Source organism: Nothoprocta perdicaria, unplaced genomic scaffold (assembly GCF_003342845.1).
Source record: "Nothoprocta perdicaria isolate Ctin4 unplaced genomic scaffold, notPer1 scaffold_42, whole genome shotgun sequence".
Taxonomy (NCBI): domain Eukaryota; kingdom Metazoa; phylum Chordata; class Aves; order Tinamiformes; family Tinamidae; genus Nothoprocta; species Nothoprocta perdicaria.
The window spans coordinates 4,315,229-4,337,417 of NW_020455666.1; the positions used below are offsets into that span (position 1 = coordinate 4,315,229).

A 22,189-nucleotide genomic window follows, 5' to 3' on the forward strand; every position below is an offset into this window, starting at 1 on the left:
GAGTTGGCCTGCAACTTGCAGGGTGCCAAGCTACACATATTTCCAACCGCTCCTTCAGTGTCCTGGCCTTCGGGTTTCGGTAGGAGCACCCACTGTGCCACAAGCCATTTGTAACCACCCAAAGCCAGGTCTCTCATGGGTGCTTTGCATCCTCCTTAGATCTTAGGGATTACACCAGGAGCAGCATAAACCCTACTGGATTCCCCAAACATCCAAATCCTAGAAAACTCTATTTCACATCCCAATTCTTTTAAGATACCAGAAGCTTCCTCCACAGGGACATGGTTCAACAGAAAAAAAAAAAAAAAAAAAAAACAAAGAACACACACACAAAAAATACACCCCACATCCCCAGAGAAAAGCAGCTAAGCCTTCCTCAGAGAGAGCATTTATCTGGTGCTTGAGAAGTGGCCTAGACAAGGCAGCTGGCCCAAATTATAAAACTCAGGCTACGTCCGAGTCAGACTAGGCCCCCCGCTAAGCCTTTCCCATGCCCCTTATGGGCTGCAAGCAGCCAAGCAGGAGCAGCAGCCACATGCTGCAAGTCAAGAGCACGCAGACAGCTCTGCGTGCACCAGACCGCCTGGGAGATACTCAGCGCTTTCCACTTACTTGTAAGGAAAAAAGAAAGCCAAGTCCTGCATTTGCATCACGTACTTACGTGCTTCTAAGCGAAGCTGAAGGGCAATTGCTTTCACGTCAGCCTGCCTGTACGGGAAGGTTTTGTTTCCCGAGGTTGGTTTTGCAAAATGCTGCTTCTTGAATTTTTCAAGAAAATGAGTTATGATAGAAATGTTTTTTTAAAGGCTGAATGAAAAAGGGCAGCTGAGTAGGAGCAGCCTTGCTCCAGACAGCAATTTCGACGGCCGCACGAGGCCATAAAGCCAGGACACAATTAGACACTGCTGCGAGTCAGGCAACCCCCTCCCGCTGCTCGGGGATCCCCGGAGGGTTCAAAGCCCCTCAGCAGAGCCGGAAAATTGCMCGTTGCCGCCTAAAGGATTCGGGGAGGGAAGTTACCCCCAGCGCAGCTCGGGTTATAAATGCACTCAGATCTGCATTCGAGGCAAACCTCACATGAGCTATAGAAATACTTCTATAGGAATATAGGTTGCTTACCCTTTAATCTGTGCTTCAAGAGACATCCGCATGCAAGATACTTGTGTGCGAGTCCCCTCTCATGCTTGCTGGCACTCTCTTCTCCTCTTCYTTCCCTTCCTGGCTCCTCAGGACCCTTCTGTTCTCAGCCCTCGGCCTTCTGCTCTCAGGGGCTCCCTTTGAAGAAAGGCAGCAGCAATTCCAAGCTCTCCTCGCCGCCCTCCTCCTCCAGCACCCAGAACTCTCTAAGAAGCCTCATGGAAAGATTCTGAACACAAGTGAAAGATGCTGCTGGGCAGCCCTCAAGGACAAGCTTAGCAGTTAACGGCCACATCTCAATTATCAGACTACTAGCCAAAGTTTACCCTCCTGGAGGATCAGTTAAACCAATCCAACCTCCCCTGGCTTGCCCTCCTTCTCAGCCTCTTTATTTTACCTCAGGAAGTTTTCATAGAAGCTTTGCATGGTACCAACCAGCCCTAAGAACACAGCAGGCTCCCACTCCACAAGAGGAAAAAAAACCCCACTATCAAAAGTTAACTCTAGAATCACCAAGTATCACATGCCATGTACTCCACAGATGGAAAGGCTACTACAAGTGTTAATGAAAGGCACTAACAACAGTTAGAGCAGCACTTGGAAGATGCTGAGTCTACAGCTACATTTCTTGAAAGGGAAAGGAAAATTAGCCAGTTTATCAAATTCCCAGGGCAAGCCCCTCACGGGAACTTCAGTGGAGAGCCAGAAGCTGATGCAAGCGGCAAACACTCTTCTCAGCCATCCTTCACGTGGGCACATGGTGTTTTCTGYAGACAGTTTTTTTAGTTTGGCCCCTCGTATTTACTGAGGAAATTGGGTTTCTGATCTGCAAGACATCGGCCATAAATAACAACTGAACTTACCCTTGTAGCAGGCTACTAGCTCTAGAAATAAAAGGAAGCATTGCGAGATTTTAGGAGGTGCTGAAATATTTGTTTTGAAGTTTTATTACAAAAATATATTTGCAAACATACAAAATTTTGATGAAAAATGTTCATTCTTAAACATTTACGCAATAACTTAATATTTGCAAACATACATAGGTGCTATAAAATCCATACCATACCAAAAACATTAATGATGCAGTATCTACATTTAATGACTTAAAATTATTCTCATTTTAGATTTCCAGAAGTTTTTCCTGAAGCTCCCCTTCCCTAAGGTCTTCATACTTAAAGAACATGCAAATGTAGGAACTCATGCATCCACAAAACTGGTAAAACTCAGACATTGCTAAAAAGGTAAAATGTGCTAAAACAAGAACAAATAAAAAAAAGAGAAAAACACACACAAAAATCTAACCATGTGCCCAAACACTAAATAGATAAAATAAATAGACCACCAAATTTAAGATACTGCAATTTTTCTAACTTGAAGTGAAAGGCAGATATTGCATCTTAACATTTTTGTAACGATGTCAGACAAAACTGAGGCGAAATATTGCACACATTCCTCCTGTTAAGATATGCTTAAGAAGCAACTCAAAAAGCTGGCCAAAAGGTGGCTGACTCATTTAGAACTTCTCTTTTCTTTTTAAATTACCAAATTAAAGTCCATTTTTTGGAAAACTTCAAAATTTAAAAACTATATCAGTGACTACACTTAGCATAACAGGTTTCAGAGCGATACCAAGATGAAGCTATTAGAAATGCAAGCAAAACTGAGATACATCCAGCAGCAAGTATTTAAATATTGAGTATGTATACATAGACGGATAAGCATTTAGTTGCCACAAATTAAGAGAAGTTACTTATCCATTTCATTCAATCGTTATACAGAATTTTTTTTTATTTGGAGAGAGATACTGGTTCTAAGTTAATAGCTCTCAGGCACCTTTCATAACTGTTGCCTTATTCAACAACAGCAGATAACTTCTAGCTACAACACTGAAAATCTTGATTTCCCTGAATTTCAGCAGCCTCAGTTGGTTTCAAATCCATCTTTGATTAAATCTCAATTTAGTTTCTGCTTTCTGCGTTTTGCTTCAATTGACTTACCGGTGACACGCTTGGTAAGAGCGCCCGCCCGGGGAAGGCGGCCCAAGGCGCCCGGGCTGGCCTCAGAACACRGGCCAGGTCCCTCGGGACAGCAGGGCCCACAGCACGAGGCGCCTGTCGGGGTCCCCCGAAGTGGCTGTGACGGCCACGGTAACTGGCTACACGTTAGCGACCACCACAGGCACCCAACAGGAATCAGCACCCAGACGAGCTGGTCACTTGAGATTTACGCCAACAGTAAAAGCGATCGGAAAACAGACAAAAACATCCCCAACCAAACCCTGCAGTTGTCAGGCAACACGTTCCACCCTTCACCTGCAGCTCTGCACTGCGGCCGGCCTGCTGGTTCCATGGAAAAGCAGGCAGGAAGGGGCTGACATGCTGAGTGCGATCCCGTGGGATGCTCCAATGGGATGCTGAGCACGCTCTGCGCTCCTGTGGGATGCTCCCGGGTCACCCACGTCCCCSGACAGCAGCAGGGCAGCCTCGCGCAGGCTGCCAGCCCAGCGACTCCCACCGCCYTTGGCACCTCCCCAGCTCATCCCCAAAGCCGCCAAGGGTTTAAACTGGTACCCTCCAAAATCAGAGCAAAACATGGAGCTGCCAACTAGAGGGGAGGTCGCTGGRCACATAGAAACAAATGCAGGATGTTCAGAGTGAAGTCCAACTCCCAGAGACGCTGCTGCTTTMGAGAGCATTTTCCTCCCTCTTCTTCAACTCAACTGCCTATGAGTTAGCAGCTCAAACCGCTGCTCCTTCCCGTCACTCCTACAGATCTTTGGATATGACATTAAGGATCAGACTATTTAGCAAATAGCACAAGTATCTGCTATCAGCTTCCAACAGATGTATTTTTGGAAACTCATTTCAAATCTTTCAAATTCCTTGAAAGAAATTGGAAACTATTAAAGAAAAGTATGGACTTAGTCTTAGCTAAATCCAGAGGAAAAAAATTTTTGGTTGATGTTTGCTCTAGGCTATCAACTTCCCCCCCTCCCCATAGAATCTGCTCAGTTGTTCATCCTTTTCCTTAGTAAGTTACATAAAAAGAAAAAAAAGATACTTTAGTCCTAATCTGATTCTCATTGCTTATGCAGATATACAGAATTACATCACTACAATTTATGTAGGAAGCTCCCATCTTCCTTAACGAGGCTTGGAGTATATATTGCTGAATTCAAATGCTACCATTAAAGCCAACACGTTTCTTGGTAAGCGTGCATGACATTAGCATCTTTCCCTGAATCCTGCATTTGTTCTCCTAACAAAATAGTATATATTTTAAAGGGGAGACATTGAACTCAAGGGCTGAGAAGAGCTTTACAGAAGGCAGGTAGTGCTAAAAAAAAAAAAGTATATTGTCCTCAGGAAAAGAAAGCTATAAAAAATAAGAGATCACATATATAAAACAAATATTTGATACATCTGAAACATTATCTGTGAACAAGTCACAGTTAAAGCTTAACTACTAGTTTCCAATGAAATGGCTGCGCACCTTGACTATGTCAACGGCAACTAATCCTTCGGATATACATAAATATATACATATATTTTTTTTTGCCAAGAGTCAAACATTTTTTTCTTCATATTTCAACAGTGCTGGGGGGAGGCCAGAAAGCAGTGCTCACAACTTACTGCAAGTGACCTTTTCACTCAATAAACCAAAACTTTGCTACTAGAAAAGCTCTCCTTAAAACTAGTATTGCTGGAAGAAGTTGAGCCCTATGTCTCAACTCCTGAGACATCCCTCAGAGGGAATCTTACTGACTCCCTTTGCAAGCCACAGAAGGGGACAGACCAACACAGCAGCATAGGAGAATCCAGGACATGCCTGGATTTCAAAGAGCAAGGAAGGAAGCTAAATTCTAATATTGAAGAGTGAATTACAAAAGTCACATATAAGAATCTGTAGCAATTCAATTAGATAAAACAAACAAAACAGAAACAAACAAAAWTCCCATCACCACAATCTGGGGAGCGGACAACAAAAGAAGAACATGTTTGTTCCCCATCTGCAAAGCTTTCAACACTGCAGCTCGAACATAACCRAGGAAGGAAACCCCACTACAAGACTGGTCCATCCCTGAACTAAAGGGAAACAAACTATTTCCATTATTATACTGCACACCACTGAACAAGAAGATGGGCTTCCTGTGGTCTTCCAAGGATAACATTAAAACAAAAGAACTTCAGCAGCCAACAGAAATATCTGTTGCTTAAAGACAATACTCTGAGGATTTTGCATATTTCAAATTCTGTCTTTTTAAATAAAACTGTCCACTTAATGTCAGAAATGTTCAAACAAGTTTAAGGAATATTTACAAGAAATTCATGTATATTCACTAAGGACTGTTAGTGATTACATATTAAGCAAATCATGTTTTTAATCCCTGCATTAAAGATCTAGCTCCTGAGGCTCAATTCCCCACTCTCTTCCCTGCACCTGGCAGCTTAAACACAAGGCCTCATCCTCTCCTGCTCTTGGTTAGTTCTTAGAATTGGGCCTAGGTTCATACATATGGGTTCTGCTGTTCTGATGTAGCCTAGCATATGATGTATTTGCTGGCTGACGTAGCCCTGATGCTGCAGTTCTTGAAAAGCAAAGACAGCTTGGAATGAAAGCCAGAGCAAACATCTGCACTTCTGCTTAACGTTAATGAGAGCTCACATGCAACTTAATTCCCTGTCCCAGTAAAAACAAAGGTTTGCTGGTGATGATCACAGTGAAAACCTAGATAACGTCTGAGAGCGCTACTTTCCTYAGTATTTAAGGAACAGTCTTTCCTAATAGGTTCAAATTCAAGACATTGAAAACTAAATATTCTTTTAAAAAAATATTAGTTACATATTTTTATATATATGAGGCATAATTGTTTCTAGAGTGGACGTATTCCAAGCAGATTTCATTTTGATTATAGCTTGTTGTTGTCTGTATTCTTGGTTAGGACTTGCAAGTAGACTTCATGGATCGTGCTAAGAAAGTGGGAATCATTCTGCAAGAAAAATACGAGAAATATTAATATTAAAAAAAACAAAGAGGCAAACTCAGCAAAAAAAATCAAGTAAAATTTAATTCAAGGATTCCTAATACAGCCTCCAATATCTCAGGGGGAAGGCAGGGGAACTAGCTCCCCAGCTGCTCAAATGTCTGAGTTAACACCAAGTTGTTTCACATATTCCACAGCAAATTCACTGTGAAAGGAGAGGTCAGCAACGACCACGTGGATACTTTCCAAGTCCAGCTCAGGTGAACTTGGCCTRAACAGCCACTAGCACAGACACAATTCCATCTTAGAGACTAACACCGCAGTTAGAGATCACCTGAAAACACTCATTACTTTCAACTTGGGCTGCAGAAAGAGTTAATAAAGAAACAGCCCAGCACTACCCTTCTTCCCATGTGCCACCAGGGCCTTCTACCACTGTAGCTTTCTGCTCAGATGTCCGCAAGTTGATACAGATGCGAAGGGGCATCCAACGTGGGGTTCTGCCCTTCCAAGTGCTGCATCTCACAACCAAATGACTTATGAGGAATAAGCTGTTCTAAACTACATGGACAGCAAGGAATAATCTACCCATTTCASAAGGGACCTGTTTTTAAGGTTGCCTCCTAAGGAGGAGGGACCTTCTAAGGTCCCTCAAACAGGCAGCTCTGAAGACAGCACCTTTATTAGATGTATCAGCGCCTCCTGAAGCTGAGCCCTACTGAGAACAGTGGGGGCCATTGTCTGCATCTCTGTTGTTCCAAGTGTTACAGGAGAGGAAGAAGTGGCTTTATTCTCAACCTCAGGAGTTTTTGTAGCAGCCTGCTGGAACACGCTGGGAGACAAGAGGATTGAAGGAGCTACTGTGGTCGAGGTTGTAACAAACAGTGGAGGTGCAACCTGTAAAAAGCAGGAGACAAGTAAAGCACCATGCCCAACATGAACAAACACAGCACAAAAGGCTAGAGAAATGAATGTTTAGGGAGTGAGGGAGAGGAAACACACATGTTTTTACTGGAATGAAAGCATCTCAGAACAAAGACACTTAACATGACTGATGAGCTGTAATCTAAGTGTTGGGGTATTCCAAACATCTGTATTTATGTTTTTCCTTTACAGTTAGAGGAATATCCTGAAAACTGTCTGCCCATTTTCTCTACAGGCCTATACCTAATTATTTACTCAATGCTGCCATTAAATACTTTTCCTTAAAGCCTAAAGCCCAAACACACAGAACACTACTTGTATACAATGAAAAGGAAAGAAGACATCAGCCCGGAGCAACTCTAAGATCTCCAGGTACCCTCGTTACACAGCACAGCGACGCTGCTACATCTTGCTCGTTCCACCGGCACAAGCTTGGCAGGGAGGCACAAATACGAGGGCACCTCACTCAAAGGAATGGAAGAGCAAATACTACAGCACGCAACCAGGTCTGAACCTGCRACTAAAACTGCTCTGCACAAGGTAGTATTTGACACATTTTAAAGGAGGAGAGCGCAGGTAAAGGGAAATTAGAACTAGAGTACAGGTTATACACTGAAAGCACTTCAAAAAAAAAAAAAAAACACACAACACACACACCTAGAAGAGTTGAAGAGTTGTCTTACTYTAAATAGCAACCCAAAACTGTACAGTTCCCTTGTTTCAGGCAAGTCATTCAAGGGGAGTTGCAGCAATCTTAAATTCTAAATGTGATCAGATGTAACACTAGGGCCATTTGAGATGTCAACTGTTTTGCAATATGAATAAACACATACACACACACGTATATATAAAAATTGTTATTCTTCCCTTCACCTCCCACTCTCCCCCAAAACTTGCTGAGATGTTTATTCACTTACTTGACTTGCTTTAGACCCAGCCTTTGCCTGTGGAAATCCTTCCGATTCCTTGTTTTGTTGTACAGCCTAAGTTAAAAAGAGAAACCCCAAGTTAGCATGGACAACTGGGCTTTCCAGCAGCAGCTGTTTTTATAAAAKCACAAAAATGCAAGTTATCAACATATGTTTACGTGTAGCTTGTTCCACTTGTGAAAATAGATGCAACCTATGAAAATAGGAAAAGGAAAAAGGATTTGAAGGATTCTTAYGTTTCCAACTTCCATAAACTCCTCCAGCATTCTCAGAAAGGCTCAGTAGAGCCCTTCCACACACACTTCGGCAGCAAGCTCAGATGTTTTAAGTGACAGCCCCCACTGCAGATAATACTCAGTTTACCTGAGCCACAGTGAAAAATCCACAAGGAACTGGTTACGTTCAAAGACAGAAATTAGATCAGCTTTATGAAACTATAACAATCACAAACCAATAAAACCAATGACCGGGGGGGAGGTTGCTAGAGTATATATTTTTTCTTCCCTCCTGAGAATAGGAAGGGGTTAATTCAGCACCCTCAAAGAACAGTGACAAGTCCTGGACAATACCAGCTCTTGCAACACGGGTCACCAGGCAATCTTCAGTCATCTCTCAGATCACCAGTCGTAACAGGTTTTACGGCTGCAGCAGTGGTGAATTCCTTATGAGACACACTCACCACTAACAGCAGCATCTTGAAAACCCTTCCGCTACCTACATGCACATTCTAAAAGGAAGTTTTTGTAGCCTAAAAACACCTTAAAGGCATTAGYACATACAGAAACCCTCAGAATACCTGAAGTGGAGAGATTATCTTGCTGTTCAAGGTTGGTGGTTTACTGTGAGATTCTTTGAAGCTCTCCGGTGTTGCAAGTTGGCCGAGGGAGGCAGAGGCATTCGGGGTTAAGGCAGACTTAGTGCCAGACTGCTGCTGCATTTGGTCATGCTGCGGGGTCAACCTGAGTTTCTGGAGAAGATCAACACTTGAATGGGACGTATTCGAGACAGTTCCTGTGTTTGTTGATGTCAAGGGTGGTATCAACTGGCTTTGGCCAGCCATAAGACTTTGTGGAGCGTGGTTCATGTCAGACGGCAGCTGATTCACTAGCGGGGAGATCTGCCTGGCAGCTTGCTGCATAACTTGCATGATGCTGTTGGTTTGTTTTAGGCCAGGAAGCATCTGAGCAGGGGCAGCTTCCCCTGTCGAGGCTGAACTCAGAACGGGGCTCAAGCGCACCGWGTAGCTCGGAAGGTTTTTAACGTCAGGCCGGGAAGCTGGAGCTGCAGGTATTCGCAGAGGCGTCAAACCCTCCTGGTGAGGGAGGGCGCCGGGCCCCGTTTTAACCCCGGGGCTCTCGGGCTTCCCCAGCGGCTGCTGCGTCGCTGCCGGCTGCTCGAAGGGGAAGGGCAAGAGCAGCCCGCGCTGCTCGCGGGCCGCGGCCTCGGCCTGCGGCCTCTCCAGCCGCTCCGGGGCAGGACACGGAGCCGCTGCCTGCTCCTTCGGCACCGAAGTTCCAAACAATTCTTCCAGAGTCAGGTGCTTTTGTCTTGACTGAAATGGCTACAAAGAAGGGAACAAGGAGTTGGCAGAGTCAGTACAGGCACCTCCTACCTCTTTGTGCCTCTCACACAACCTACTACAGCCTTTAAAACAAAACAAGAATCCCAGACAGGACAGTCTGCATTACTGAATTCTTTAAAGCACAGACTGGACATCAAGTGCCTCCTATTCACAAGGATTTTAAGCTTATTTCCTTAACAAGAAATAGCCTCTCTGCATAGATTAATTACCCCAAAAAGCTCACCAGGGTGAGCTCACATTGCTTTCTCCAGCAATGTACTGAAAATATTTCTCTACATAAAATAGTTATAGAGCAAATTATGCCATAAGCTGCTCAGCAGCTTCAACACTGTGCTTTGCAGTGTTGGTTAGTCATTTGACTAATACCAGTGACTCAGTGAAAGTGCAAAGACCATCTACATCATGAGCATAAAACATTTCACCAACAAAGACACTTGAGATAACTAAGCTTGCAATCATCTGTGTTTCAGAAGCAGCTTCAGACAGACCACAATGAAGGGGGGTCATCAGCTGTCATGACTCTCCCTCTTTTTCAGCATTCCACATTTCTCCCCTCCATGGGCATTATTCCTGTATTCCAAACCCCCAGCTCTGTACAAGCTGTTACAGTGACAGGTCTCCAACAACGTGTCACTGCAGTAGATGTTTACATCCCATCCACTYATGTATGATACCTCATCCAGGGGGAGATGTATACGTGTACATGCATGGGTATGTATATATATATATAGTGCCTCTCTCTAGCAATACATATTCAGCAAAAAAAAAATTGCTATTATGARAAGTGTCCTCGCTCTGCAGAAGTACACCATTATCACTTACGTCAGCATTTTTTCCCCCCAATATCTCTGCAAATATTACCCGATCTACCCCTTCTACAAAGCAAGTATTTGTTCAGAACTGTGCAGGGTGGCATTAGCTTCCATGGGGCCTTGCATTTCCCAGCTATGGGKCTTCACTGCTTGCAAAACACACGAGCTAAGCGACGTGAGGGCCCCAGGGCTGGTGCCACCACTTTGCAGCCATGGGGTTTTCCTGTCAGGCTGAACTGACATCAGATGAGGGCTCCACTGGAGGGCACTATGAGCAGGCACTAAGTGCTCACAAGTTGCAGGGAATCTAATTACAGCAACAATTAGATTTTTAAATGAATCTTTATCAAGTCCTGTATGAAGCTACAAATCCCTCATGCACAAGTGCTTACATAGCTGCCTAATGGTGCTAGCAACTGAGCTCTCACTGCCTATATTCCAGCTACTCCAGCTTGCTGCTAAATACTCAAAGACAACATGCAAGGGCAATATGTTATAATACACAGCAACATTCTCTCCAACATTTTTACAAATCTTTATTCACACGAACACCTCCAGGCTTTAGAAAACATAGATATTTGGACACATCCTGATTAAGCACATTGTATCTAACACCATCTGGAACAGATCTACAACGTATTAGAATTATCATATCACAGGGAAATTTGAGATTATTCCTTCCTGCAGAAGGAATACACCATTGAAGTTTTACATATATTTTTATATATRTTATATATAAAAACATATAAAAACACATACAGGTAGACAAGACACTAGGATCAGAGCTCTCCCAGAAGCAGTTATGGCAGAGAGGGCTGGGTGCTGCTCTGCCCAAAGTGCTTCCCCACTTCCCCACTCATTTCTTTTCATGTTAAAGGACAAAAATTTTATTAGACAATACTACAGGCATTCTTGTAAGTGAGAAGAGAGAAAAACGTTCTGTTCTGGTACCAAAACCAAACAGTGATGAAGCAAAGGTCCTTACCTAAGCTGGGCTGAAACCTACCTGCTCGTGCATTTGTAATGCAGTTGCATGTTCTGAAGTCTCTGTGGCTTCTGGTTTTGGGGGGCTTGTGTTCTGCTGCATTCCAGAACTTGATACAATACTCAAATCACTGATCTGATTCTTTAAAAAAGCACACACAACAAAATTACTACAAATAAGTAAGTTTTTACCCTATGTCTATCCATTATATTTCTGTTGTGTGGTACTTCAACTGAAGCACAGAAAAGAAACTGATTTTTCTAAGACTGTCAGGAATTCTCAAATTTTAGGAAGCAAAAATCATGCCAAAATACCCACCATCTGGTATGTGTTGATAATGCTTTTGCTCTTTACTACTAAGAAACTAAGACAACTTGCTTCATCTATTTTGCACTAATAAAGAAAAAGGAGGCAGATTTCTTCCATCTCTCTTCACTAGCTGCTAAGAGGAAACCAAAATAGAAACAACTTAGAAAAATCCCGTTAGAAACTATTTTAAGTAATTGCAAGAGCAGCTTGCCACAAATTTACTTCTACCGGAGTTATTTAGTCACATGCACGTGATTTGACAAGGGTCAGTTTTCTGACCTAAAGGCTAAAAACAGTCAAAGGGGTCACAGTGATATGACACAGGGTGATATTTACAGTTGGAGTTGATTTACACCTTCTATTAATCTATACATTTAGGTATTCAAAATAAAAAATGTATTACAGTTCTAAACATTGAACCAACTCAGCCTAGCATTCAAGAGAAACTATGGCTTATGCATATGGCCTACCTGAACATGAATACAACATGTGACAACTTCCCTGGTCATTATATGGCAGCATCAAATTATGATTTGCATCTTGTTTGAASAGAAAATTAGATACAACACCAACTTGGTACTGTGTTATTTTTGATTTCTAAATGTCCAATTCAAAACTACATTGTTTTCTAGTTGGAAAGGATAAGTACAAAATTAACACTACATAGTGTCATTTGTGGGACAGTAGAACAAAGGACTCCCTTTCCTCTTTTTAGCAAGCCCACTGGAAGGTAAAACCACTTTGGGCCTGAGATGCTAGCCCATTTTGTCATTGCAAAAGCACTTTTTTTTYCCCCTCCCCCTTTCCCCAAAGTAGGGCATTACATTTCCCATCCCTATCTTACAGGAGACATACCAAAGGAGGAAAGACAAAAGCCCACAAAAATACACTACAAAGAATTCATTCATTCCATTAAAACAAGCAAGCCACACACAACAACACTCAGAATTCATTCATTTTCACATATGTAGCAAGTATTTGAAGGATTAAACTGRTTTAGAGTCCGAGATTAAATCACTCAGACCTCCATAAATCTCTCTTTTTTTTTTTTAAATAAACTCTCTACCCCCTTCTCATGCTGACACTCCGCCAATCTCCTGTGGGCTGCACACAAGGATTACTCTATGATCCATCTGGAACGTACCAAGCAGATAAGCACTTGCTGCTCCTAAATACAAATTTAGGCTTAATTACTTGAAAGCCACATAATTTCTGAAAGTTAAGACTGGAAGGGTCTCTCAAGCAATGAGCTAGGTTGGCAACAGGTATGATATGGGCCCTGTCTAGTGCATTTCTGAGCATGCGACGGCCATGAGCTCCGTGCGCTGCACGGCTTGTTCACCGGCATTTTACCATGGAGCTTCACTCCTGATGCTTTGGAATTTTGTTCCTAGCACAAGCTCTTCAAAACTCCCTCATGGRAAATATCTGAAAAGCAGGGAAGAGGAAGCACAGGAAAGCACTGGGATATCATTCGAGTCATTTCCATGRACGACCTGTTGCAAACACCTCCAGCTAGTGCTGCAGGAACAAGAGGGAAGAGACCTCTCACGTTCCAAAGGGCACTAGCAGAATAGTGAGTTCCTGTGCTGTGTGCAAGCCTGTTACTTGCTCAAAGGAGTCTTAATTGAGACAACACTGACAGATGAGTCAATCGAGTTCAGAAGCTTCCTTCTGGTTCTCACAAAAGCTGCTGCTTTCACAGTGCAGGGCTTGGCAGATAYAGGCCCTCCTCCAGCAGCAGCAATACTCAAGAGTATTAGTAGCACGTCATTTGTATATATGTATTTAAAACATTCACAAAAATAATTAACAGTTCTCAGAGGCTATCAACAAAGTCTGTAAAMTTTGTGCTTGCAAAAGATAACAACCTCCATTCTGAATTCAATTAACYTATTAAAAGCCTAGACTCAGAGTAGACAGGATACAGCAGCAGTAAACTAAGGAACAGAAGGAAGTTCCTACACTTAGCTCACAGCTATGAAAAACACACTTCATGGAGTCCACAAACATAGGGAATGTCTAAACCTGCATCCAACTCTAGAAGACTCAGAGTCTAAGAAAAGACAGTGAATACCAGGTGCAACTTTTGCTTGCAACTTCCAGAAAGGAGCCTTTTCCTCACAGCAGTAGAAATCTTAATTCTGTTAAACCAGTCTATTAATTTACATTTTCAAATGGGATCACAAAATCCATTCAACAAATCTCTCCTGAAATGGAACAGATTTCTTCATAGTACTGTTCGAGTGAAAAAAACAAGGCCTCACTCTGAAAACCTGGGCAGAAAAACCTGTGGTATAAGCTGAGCTTACAGCAAGGGCATGGGACTACGTTTCTGGACTTCTGCTGCATTACTTCACACCCCCAAACATTTCAACATGCAACTGCAATGAATATTCTATTATGATCTGTGCTAGAGAAAATGATCTCAGAGAAAAAAAAACACTGAAAACTGCTGTAATCTTGAAAATCTATCTTGTAAATATTYCTAACAGTAATGTTACATATACACATCCATGTTTCCACTAACGATGATCTTAGAAAATAGAACAGCAAATGAGCAACAAAATAAAGCAGCAAACAATTGTTCCAGGAAAACATCCTGTTTGCATCCCCAAGTATCTGTCTTCAAAAATTGTATTCTCGCCCCCCCCCTCCCAAAAGAGATAAATTTTAAGTATATGAACATATGTGCCTATTTAGTTCTGGATCAGAAGTGCTACCTTGCCAGCTCCAGTTAGAGGCTGTCACATAAGATATTTTAATATACAAAATTGACCATCTTTTATAATTTCTCTCCCAGAAATTAAAGGGCACGCCATTCTAGCACATCCCACATGAGACCCCTTATTCAGGAGCAGTGGTAGCACTTCTATTTGCTTTTAACGGAGAAACAAATTAAAATAAAATCCTTACTCTTTCGTATTCATCCTTGGCTTTACTGAGCATTTCCAGGATGTCGATGGGCCTATTTTCACTGCAGCCATTGGGTCTGCTGGGACTTTTCCTGTCCTGGCAAACTTGCTGAGATCTCTGAGCTTCTTGTTCCACCACTCTGCAGCAGAAAAGGAAAACAGGATTTCAAAACTTCACCTAGAATGAACATCTCACAAAAAGCAGGAGAGGGGAAAGCATTTCCAACATATAAACACATTCTGTTTTGCCCGGTAAAAACCTAACACATCACTGACCAACATGACAAGTTTTCRTTTGCCATGAGGTTTATACAAGACAAACCATCAAAGAGTCTGTACAGCTGAGCTCTAATCCAGGCAGCAATGGTCCACTTTTCACAAGCCTGCCTACAGTAAACACTACCTCTGCAAAAGCATTATGTTTAGACAGTTTTACAATAAGCTATGTGGACACCCAAGCACAGCATACAAGGAGTAGGTGTATTATGCCATAGACTGAGCACAGYAGGATTTTTATTCTTTACTTGCTAACATGCAGTGTTTCCCTTATATAGCCAATTCAGGCTGCTCAAAAAAGGCAATGACAAACTAATTACAATCTAGGCTCAGTGCTACCATTTTGATGTCAGGCAAAGACGTGGGGGGCAGCAGGAAGCTGCCTGGCCCTGGAGGCCTCTGGAGGCCAAGCACAACCTGCTCCTCATGCAGCTGCCCTGCTCCACACGCAGCCCTGCAGCCCCGAGCATCACCTGCTCCAGCTTCCAGCAGGGTTAATACACCAAGACAGTGTCTGCACCTTGTATGTTTTGCCTGCCAAAGTAAAGGCAACATACATTCCCATCCCTAATCCATATGCAGTTCACAAGATATACGTGGCTGTGCAATGCGCTAAGGCTTATCCTCTTGACATAAACACACACTAGCCTGTAATCTCCTCTTTTTTAAGCCTGCATTAATCAAATATGTTAAGAAAAAACAAGCACTGTAAACAGGGCAGAGCCTCAATGCTGCTATGTCCCTCGAGACCTCTCACACCATTGAACTAGTGGCTGCTGGAGATCCAAAGGGTGTCACTGCAACAATCAGAGACACTCAGCTAATCCAGTTCAGTTGGGATGCTGGAATAACTCTATTTTACAGACTGTTGAGTAAACTGATATATCACTCAATGGTGTCATTTTTAGGAGAAAAAAAATTCAAGTCCTAGGAGTTTATTGGCCTCTCTACAGCCATGTCAGTTTATTTCACTAGAACTTAGTTGCATTTAAGGAAAAATTAAGAGTTGGCTTTAAAAAAAATGTTGTCCAGAAAAATTACTTTCAAAACTATTACTTTCAAAACTATATTTCAAAACTTTCAAATCCTATACAAGGCCCTTGGTTAACCAGCTCTCTATGATGCAATGCAGCTCGCCCCCTGTACGCAAGCAGCCCCTGCAAGCCTCACTCTGAGGCAGGGGCCAGTCATCATCCTGCGGGAAAACCTCTCGTGGTGCCTCCAATGCAGCAGCTCCTACGGGTACAAATGTTTCTATGGAGATACCCTCAGGGAACATTTTGTTCCAGCACCCACAYGGTCACATAGTCCTGCCTAAGGACTTGTCTCAGCTCCACTCCAAAAGCAGGGATGAGAGAGGGCAAGATAAAGATTTGGAATACTCTGCCGAGCCTTAGAAAAGCGCCAGTGCGGCTATCCCAGGATAAACAAGGACTTCTGTTAAAGGGCAAATTCCAGACGTTGTGCACGTGCTGCCTTTAGGTGAAGCCAGGGCTCCAGCCTTCAGACCCTCTTTCTGCTCCTAAGCAGGCAGCTTGGAAGTTKGTTTTCAAGGAGTACACACACTTCACAGAAACATTTCAGTAAGATTCCTACAAAATATTTTGCAGCATTTTTCCTTTTAGTCCTTTGCGAAGTGTTTCTTCTCTTTCAAGTTTAGTTTTAGTTTCTGAAGAATCATAACTACAAAACTTGGCTTATAGTGTGGGTTATATTCAAATGGTGGAGAAGGTAAATACAGAGCAGTACCCACCCTGAGTGGAGATACCCTCCTACTCCAGCTCACTGCCTGCACCTCAGAAGTCAGTTTAGGTCTGACTATGAAATAGGGTAGAAAGAGTCAAGCTCAAAATACAAACTTAAGAGTTTACACATGAGAACACCAGAGCTTCACACAAACGTGAACTCTAGAAAACCTCGAAACAAACAAACCATTAAAGACTGTCCCACTTCTCCCAAGCTAAACAAGCATCTACCACCCCAACTCAGCATCGTTGAAACTAATTTGTTGCACAATTACTAGTTTAATCCTCTCCAAACTTTACACATTCCAGGAAACTCCAGAATCGACTTTAAAAATAAATTTTTGTTCTTAACTTGTGAAAATCAAATATCTTTGTTGAGCTGGGAAAAGAAGTTAAAAGAAAATTCTGTTAAATGCAACCCCATGTAGTGTGAATGCATCTTTAAGCAATGCCCCCTGTTTCTGTTAACATGCGAGGGGAAAGGACATATATTCCTTCAGGGACACAAGAGCTGCTGCTCAAGAATCTCTACAACTCTAGCACTGAAAATATACCTGGYACAACCCCACAAGAGAGAAAGAGGGAATGTGAGAAGTGAAGGTCTGTGATTACACAGCCTACGAAGAGTAATTTAGTTTTCTTTTGAAAGATAAGCCACCAAATATATAAACGGATGGCTTACAGCCTTGTTAACTCAATCTAGCACAATAAGGTCAAGTCAGACAGCAGGAAAGAGAAAGCAAATCCGCTTGAAACCTGTTAGGGTTGTGTTTTCGAAGCTGTAAAGTACTATAAAAGCAGTAATCTTTCCTGTAGGCGATAGGAAAGCTTTGCTATATGGCACTTAGAAGTGCAGCACAGCTCTGCACAACACTAAGGATACAGGAAATTTTGAAGGGCTTACCTCTCTTTCCAACTCCAAATATTTGTCACTATATTTAATTAAAATGTACATTACTAAGAAAAAAACCCAAAAACCCTACACTTCCCTTCTAACACTCTAGACTCCACCTACTTCTCAAAGTCTTCTAATYTGGAATTTTTTAAAGGAATAAAGGATGTCAAGGTGTTACTCTGCTTTAGCTATCCCTGCATGGAATAAGGGAGGGAACACAGACACGTGTGTACATTTGCTCTCATTAGACAGTAACACATTAATACTTTTACCAAAACTTATTGCTTCAATTATAGTGGTAACACAATTATTTAAATACTGAAAATTTTACTTCCCCACTCCAAGGGAGTAGCAGTAACAACAATGTATTTTCCTTGTTTTTGGGGCATCAGAGAGGAGGTAGGTGTGCAAGTTTRTTTTTTAAATGTATTACATGAAAGTTACACAATAACAAGAGTCAGGTACTTACTTAGCCATGAGTTTTGCTATTCGATGGCAGTCGTCCTTGTCATAAAACCAGATACTGTAAATTGACACTTGAAAATAAGAAGGAARCAAGTGTAAGACAACAACTTAAAACATCAAAGTCAACATTTTTTGAATTTTTGAACATTCATTAGTGTTTAATTAGTCTGGCTGAGGTTTAGCTACATCATGGCAGCTCAGCCTGCCTAATACCAGCCCTTGTGAAATTCTTTTTGCAAAATGTAGTTGTGTAGGAAGGAACACACACCAATACCCCAGTCACAGAGCTACTTAGAAACAGATTCACATTGAACTCTACTCTTTAAATATAGCAAGAACAAGCCAAGGAGTTCAGAAAGGTCCCAGCTCAGCAAAGCACCAAGCACAGCTGAGGCATTCAGAATAACAAGGGATTCACTTARAGATGTTCAAGTTGGCCCCGATCATTTGGCTGAAAGGAACCCCACAGCAAGCTGCTTTTCTTCATCAACAAGAAGACTTTAAAGAGGCCATTTGCCCCCACATACCTACCAATCTCTTGGCCCTCTCAGCTGTGCTCACACAACCCTGGAAAGAGTTCCATGGATTTGCTGTATTTAAGCTGATACCCAAAGCAGGTCACTGAAAATCTTGTTTCATCTACCAAATTTATTAGAGCATGCAAGTACATTAAAGGCAATTCCACACTSTTCATGTGTTTCTATTAGGATATCTTTACTAAAACACAAAACCCAAAACACTTTAAATACCCCTTTTAAAGCTTATCTTTACTTGGCAGTTCATACCAACATCTTTATGAAGTTGAAATCATCATCTGATTGTAAAATATGGTTTAGAAGGAAAAAAAACACTTAAAACGTCTACCTGTGTATTCATGATGACCCTATCCCTCTATAYCTCCTGCTGTACAATCCATTTCTTCTTAGAAAAGCTCAAAAAAAAAAAACCCTCAAAATGCACCCAAAATAATTTCAAGTCATTGTCAAGTTGCAGATGAATTTCCAAAGATGGTTTTCTAGATCTTCTAGTTATGCCAGTCTTTGTGGATCAAAGCTCTGAAAGAGTGATGGCCTCACCTTATTTCCCATTACAGTATCCTAACAGGAACTAAAGTTCTACTATGTTTCAGCTTTTAAACTTGTTTCTCTTACTAACAGCTATGTTTTGCTATTTGAGTCCTGAAAAGCTACAGCTTCAGCAATAAGCAGCAAACACTTTCAGGTTATAAACAAATCGATATACTACCATTAAAAAAAGTTTTCTTGAAAGAGAATAGGCCAATAAAAAATTCATACATGTAGCCACTGTCTATGAAATATTTATGAAAACGCAYAGTTTAATACAACCAGGTTGTCCATTGCACTGGAAACATTTGAGCTGGAGCTATTTCTTTAGATGTAGCATGTTTTAACACTTAAAAGTTCTTCCCCTTCCCTGACCCATTATCAGACAAAATGCCAAGAGAAGAAAGCTTCTTCAAACGCATACTTGCTGAAGGAATACAGATAAAAGCCCTATAATGATAGCTTAATGGGAGGAATGATACAAGTCACACTCAGTTCTGCCAGAACCAGACTTACAGAGGACCAGAAATAGATCCAGATCTCAGTTCTGTCTACAGAGTATCGGCCCCCCCCTCTCACACACACGGGACTCCTGGCAAGCAATCGCAAGGAGTTACTACAAAACATTAATAGTATTATAGAGATGTTAAGAAGATTACTAACAAGTAAGCCTGTATGTTAATTTAGTTATGGTCCAGCAGACAGGAGTGTCTACCTCCCTCTTTTGAAAAGACTCACTTGGATTATCAATTCAGCTGCCTGCTCCCGAATCACCCCTGAACAACACTACTGTATTTGATGATGCCTCCCACGCAAGTGCTTTTATCTGGGGATATTCTTTCATCTGAGACAGACTTGGTGGGCACCAACTCTCTTCAAATATGTGATTTTTATAACATTTCCAGCCCAATCTTCATGCACACAGGTATATTTCCACTACACTTCTTTTAACTATTTCTTTCAATGAAAGTCCTTATGTGTAACTCCATCTATTCCAACATTTCCACTCCAGCTTTTCTACRCTGAGCTTTGGGGCAGCAAGCTTTGGCAATCAAGTACAAACAGTGGGTAATCCTCAACAGCAACATCTTTCACAAGGAATGTRCACTATCTATAGATTTGACATACATAAGCCCTCTGCATAACCAAACCAAATTTAATAAAATCAAAAGAAATTAGCTACCTTCATCTAAGTTGCCATCACACATTAGACAATACCTAGGCAAATTAATCATGTCAGTTTGCTAAAAACACTCTCATCCACAAATATTTATCCAGCTCTTCTGGGGACAAACTTAACTGAATCAATCGCTAAGACTCCATTGAAATTCCTCCAGGAAAGCCCAATGAATGCACCCATTACCGATAGCTTCTGCTCAAGTCCAGCAGCTAGCTGACATCAGAAGGGATGATCTTGGATGATCTCTCTATGCTCTGCTTCTATCACTTCATAGATTTGTATTGCCACATRAATTTATATAGTCAATATTTTTAAGAGTTTATTAATTTGTTTGGAATATTTTCAACTTTGTACAGAGAGGTCACAGTGCAACTGCACAAACAGTTGACCTAGAGTAACTCAGAAGGTGGCAAACAGCATCCAGGCATATTTTAAACAAACTCTTCCATGTGACAAAACCTAGCATGGAACRAGAGGGATTACCACTTGTCACCCTGAACCAGGACAGGAAACTCCTTCCAGTTAGAGCAGCATCTTCCAGGTCAGATAAAATATTTTTAGCGCTACTTAACGGCTTTCAGTGGTTCCCTCCCTCCCCCAGCACATACAGCTTCTTGTACTATAAAGGTATCGGGAACAGGCTCCTTCCTTATCTCGCTCTGAAAGACAGGGCTAATGTGCTTGCTGGACAGCTATTCAGCTCCAGCACTGAGATGTGTTATATACTCACAGTGCTGCCAGCCTGGTGGCTGGGGTGGGATAACGAGAGACTTTCTCTTTAAGCATAAGGACATCCTCTTTTGAAAACCACTGGAAGAACTTTTGAAAGAAAATTAAAAGCTATCTGCAATAAGGTTTTGTTTTTCCCTGATCTGAATATAAGCCTACTTAATGATAAAAGAACAAGCCAGAAGACAGTACCTCATTCTTGAGAGCATAGAAGTCTCCACAAYTCATTTTTTGTTTTACCAGCTCTTATCTTTGGCCAAGGAGTAAGAAGCAGAAAAAACCCAAAGATCCACAAGCAAAGACCTTTCTCGTAACACCGAAGTTTTGTGCTCGGCACCTATTTTTTCCCCTATACCATGGAAATCAACCTGCCTGGACTCCCAAGAGAGCTAGCTTGGATTAAAAAGCCTTTTAAACAAGATCAACACTACCAATATAGAGGAAAAGTTATAAATGAGAAAGACACAGGAAGCGACTTCTTAAAAGCTTTAAGAGGTAAGTTGGCCTTGTTTACAGTTTTCACTTATTATTAAGCAAACCATCAGCTTGCCAAAAATACTGCTGCAGAATAGCTCCCCATGCCAAATAGTACAAGTTTAAGGAAACTGAAGAAAAACTTTCAGAGAAAATATTCATAYGGGGCTTTTATTCTTATTGGTATAAGAACTGTATGTTTCTTTTAGGGTAGCAAAAGTTTAGTTTAGTTTACTTTTTGTAAAAAGATGGACARGAAACAAGAAGTTCAGGGTGATGAAAAAATACACAAACAAAAAAACCTCACAACCCGTAGCTCAAGGAGATAATTGTTCATGATCCAATGTATTCTCGAAAAACTTAGATGCATCCAGAGGGAAAAATCAGAAGCCGAGCAACGTACACACCAGCACATATTCCAGTTTAAACAGTATTACTACAGAAATATCAAATACAACTTAAGAATTTTACCTTTTAAGAATTCAAGTTCAGAATACTTTGCACTAGAGAAACTAAAGAGATATCACTTCTTTATTAATTCTAACCGTCATACTTGTCTTAAGTTGTCCCAGATAATAAACAAAGGATAATTTTCTTTTGCTGCTATAATAATGTTTCTTAATCACTCTTTGTTTTTTTGCTTTAAAAAGGTCTGACAGTTGATGAATAATTGGCCAAGTTTTAAGCAGCATTATTTAAAAAAAAAAAAAAAAACCCTTGCTCAGGATTCCAAGTTTATGTATTGTTTTGGGGCTTGAATCCTATGATACTGCTAGAATAAATA

At 41.5% G+C, this 22,189-nt stretch overlaps 1 protein-coding gene across 1 annotated transcript in view; it reads right to left on the reverse strand.

Annotated features, from left to right (window-relative positions):
• Positions 1-5,545: 5,545 nt before the first annotated feature.
• DCP1A (decapping mRNA 1A) overlaps positions 5,546-22,189 on the reverse strand; it is a 20,705-nt gene continuing 4,061 nt past the window's right edge. Inside the window, exons 4-10 of the mRNA XM_026046142.1 lie at positions 17,963-18,029; positions 14,579-14,717; positions 11,375-11,494; positions 8,771-9,535; positions 7,963-8,028; positions 6,800-7,018; positions 5,546-6,127 (exon numbers count right to left, since the gene is read on the reverse strand). Coding sequence (XP_025901927.1) covers positions 6,047-6,127; positions 6,800-7,018; positions 7,963-8,028; positions 8,771-9,535; positions 11,375-11,494; positions 14,579-14,717; positions 17,963-18,029 — 1,457 coding nt within the window. The 3' untranslated portion in view covers positions 5,546-6,046. The remainder of the gene's footprint in view (positions 6,128-6,799; positions 7,019-7,962; positions 8,029-8,770; positions 9,536-11,374; positions 11,495-14,578; positions 14,718-17,962; positions 18,030-22,189) is intronic.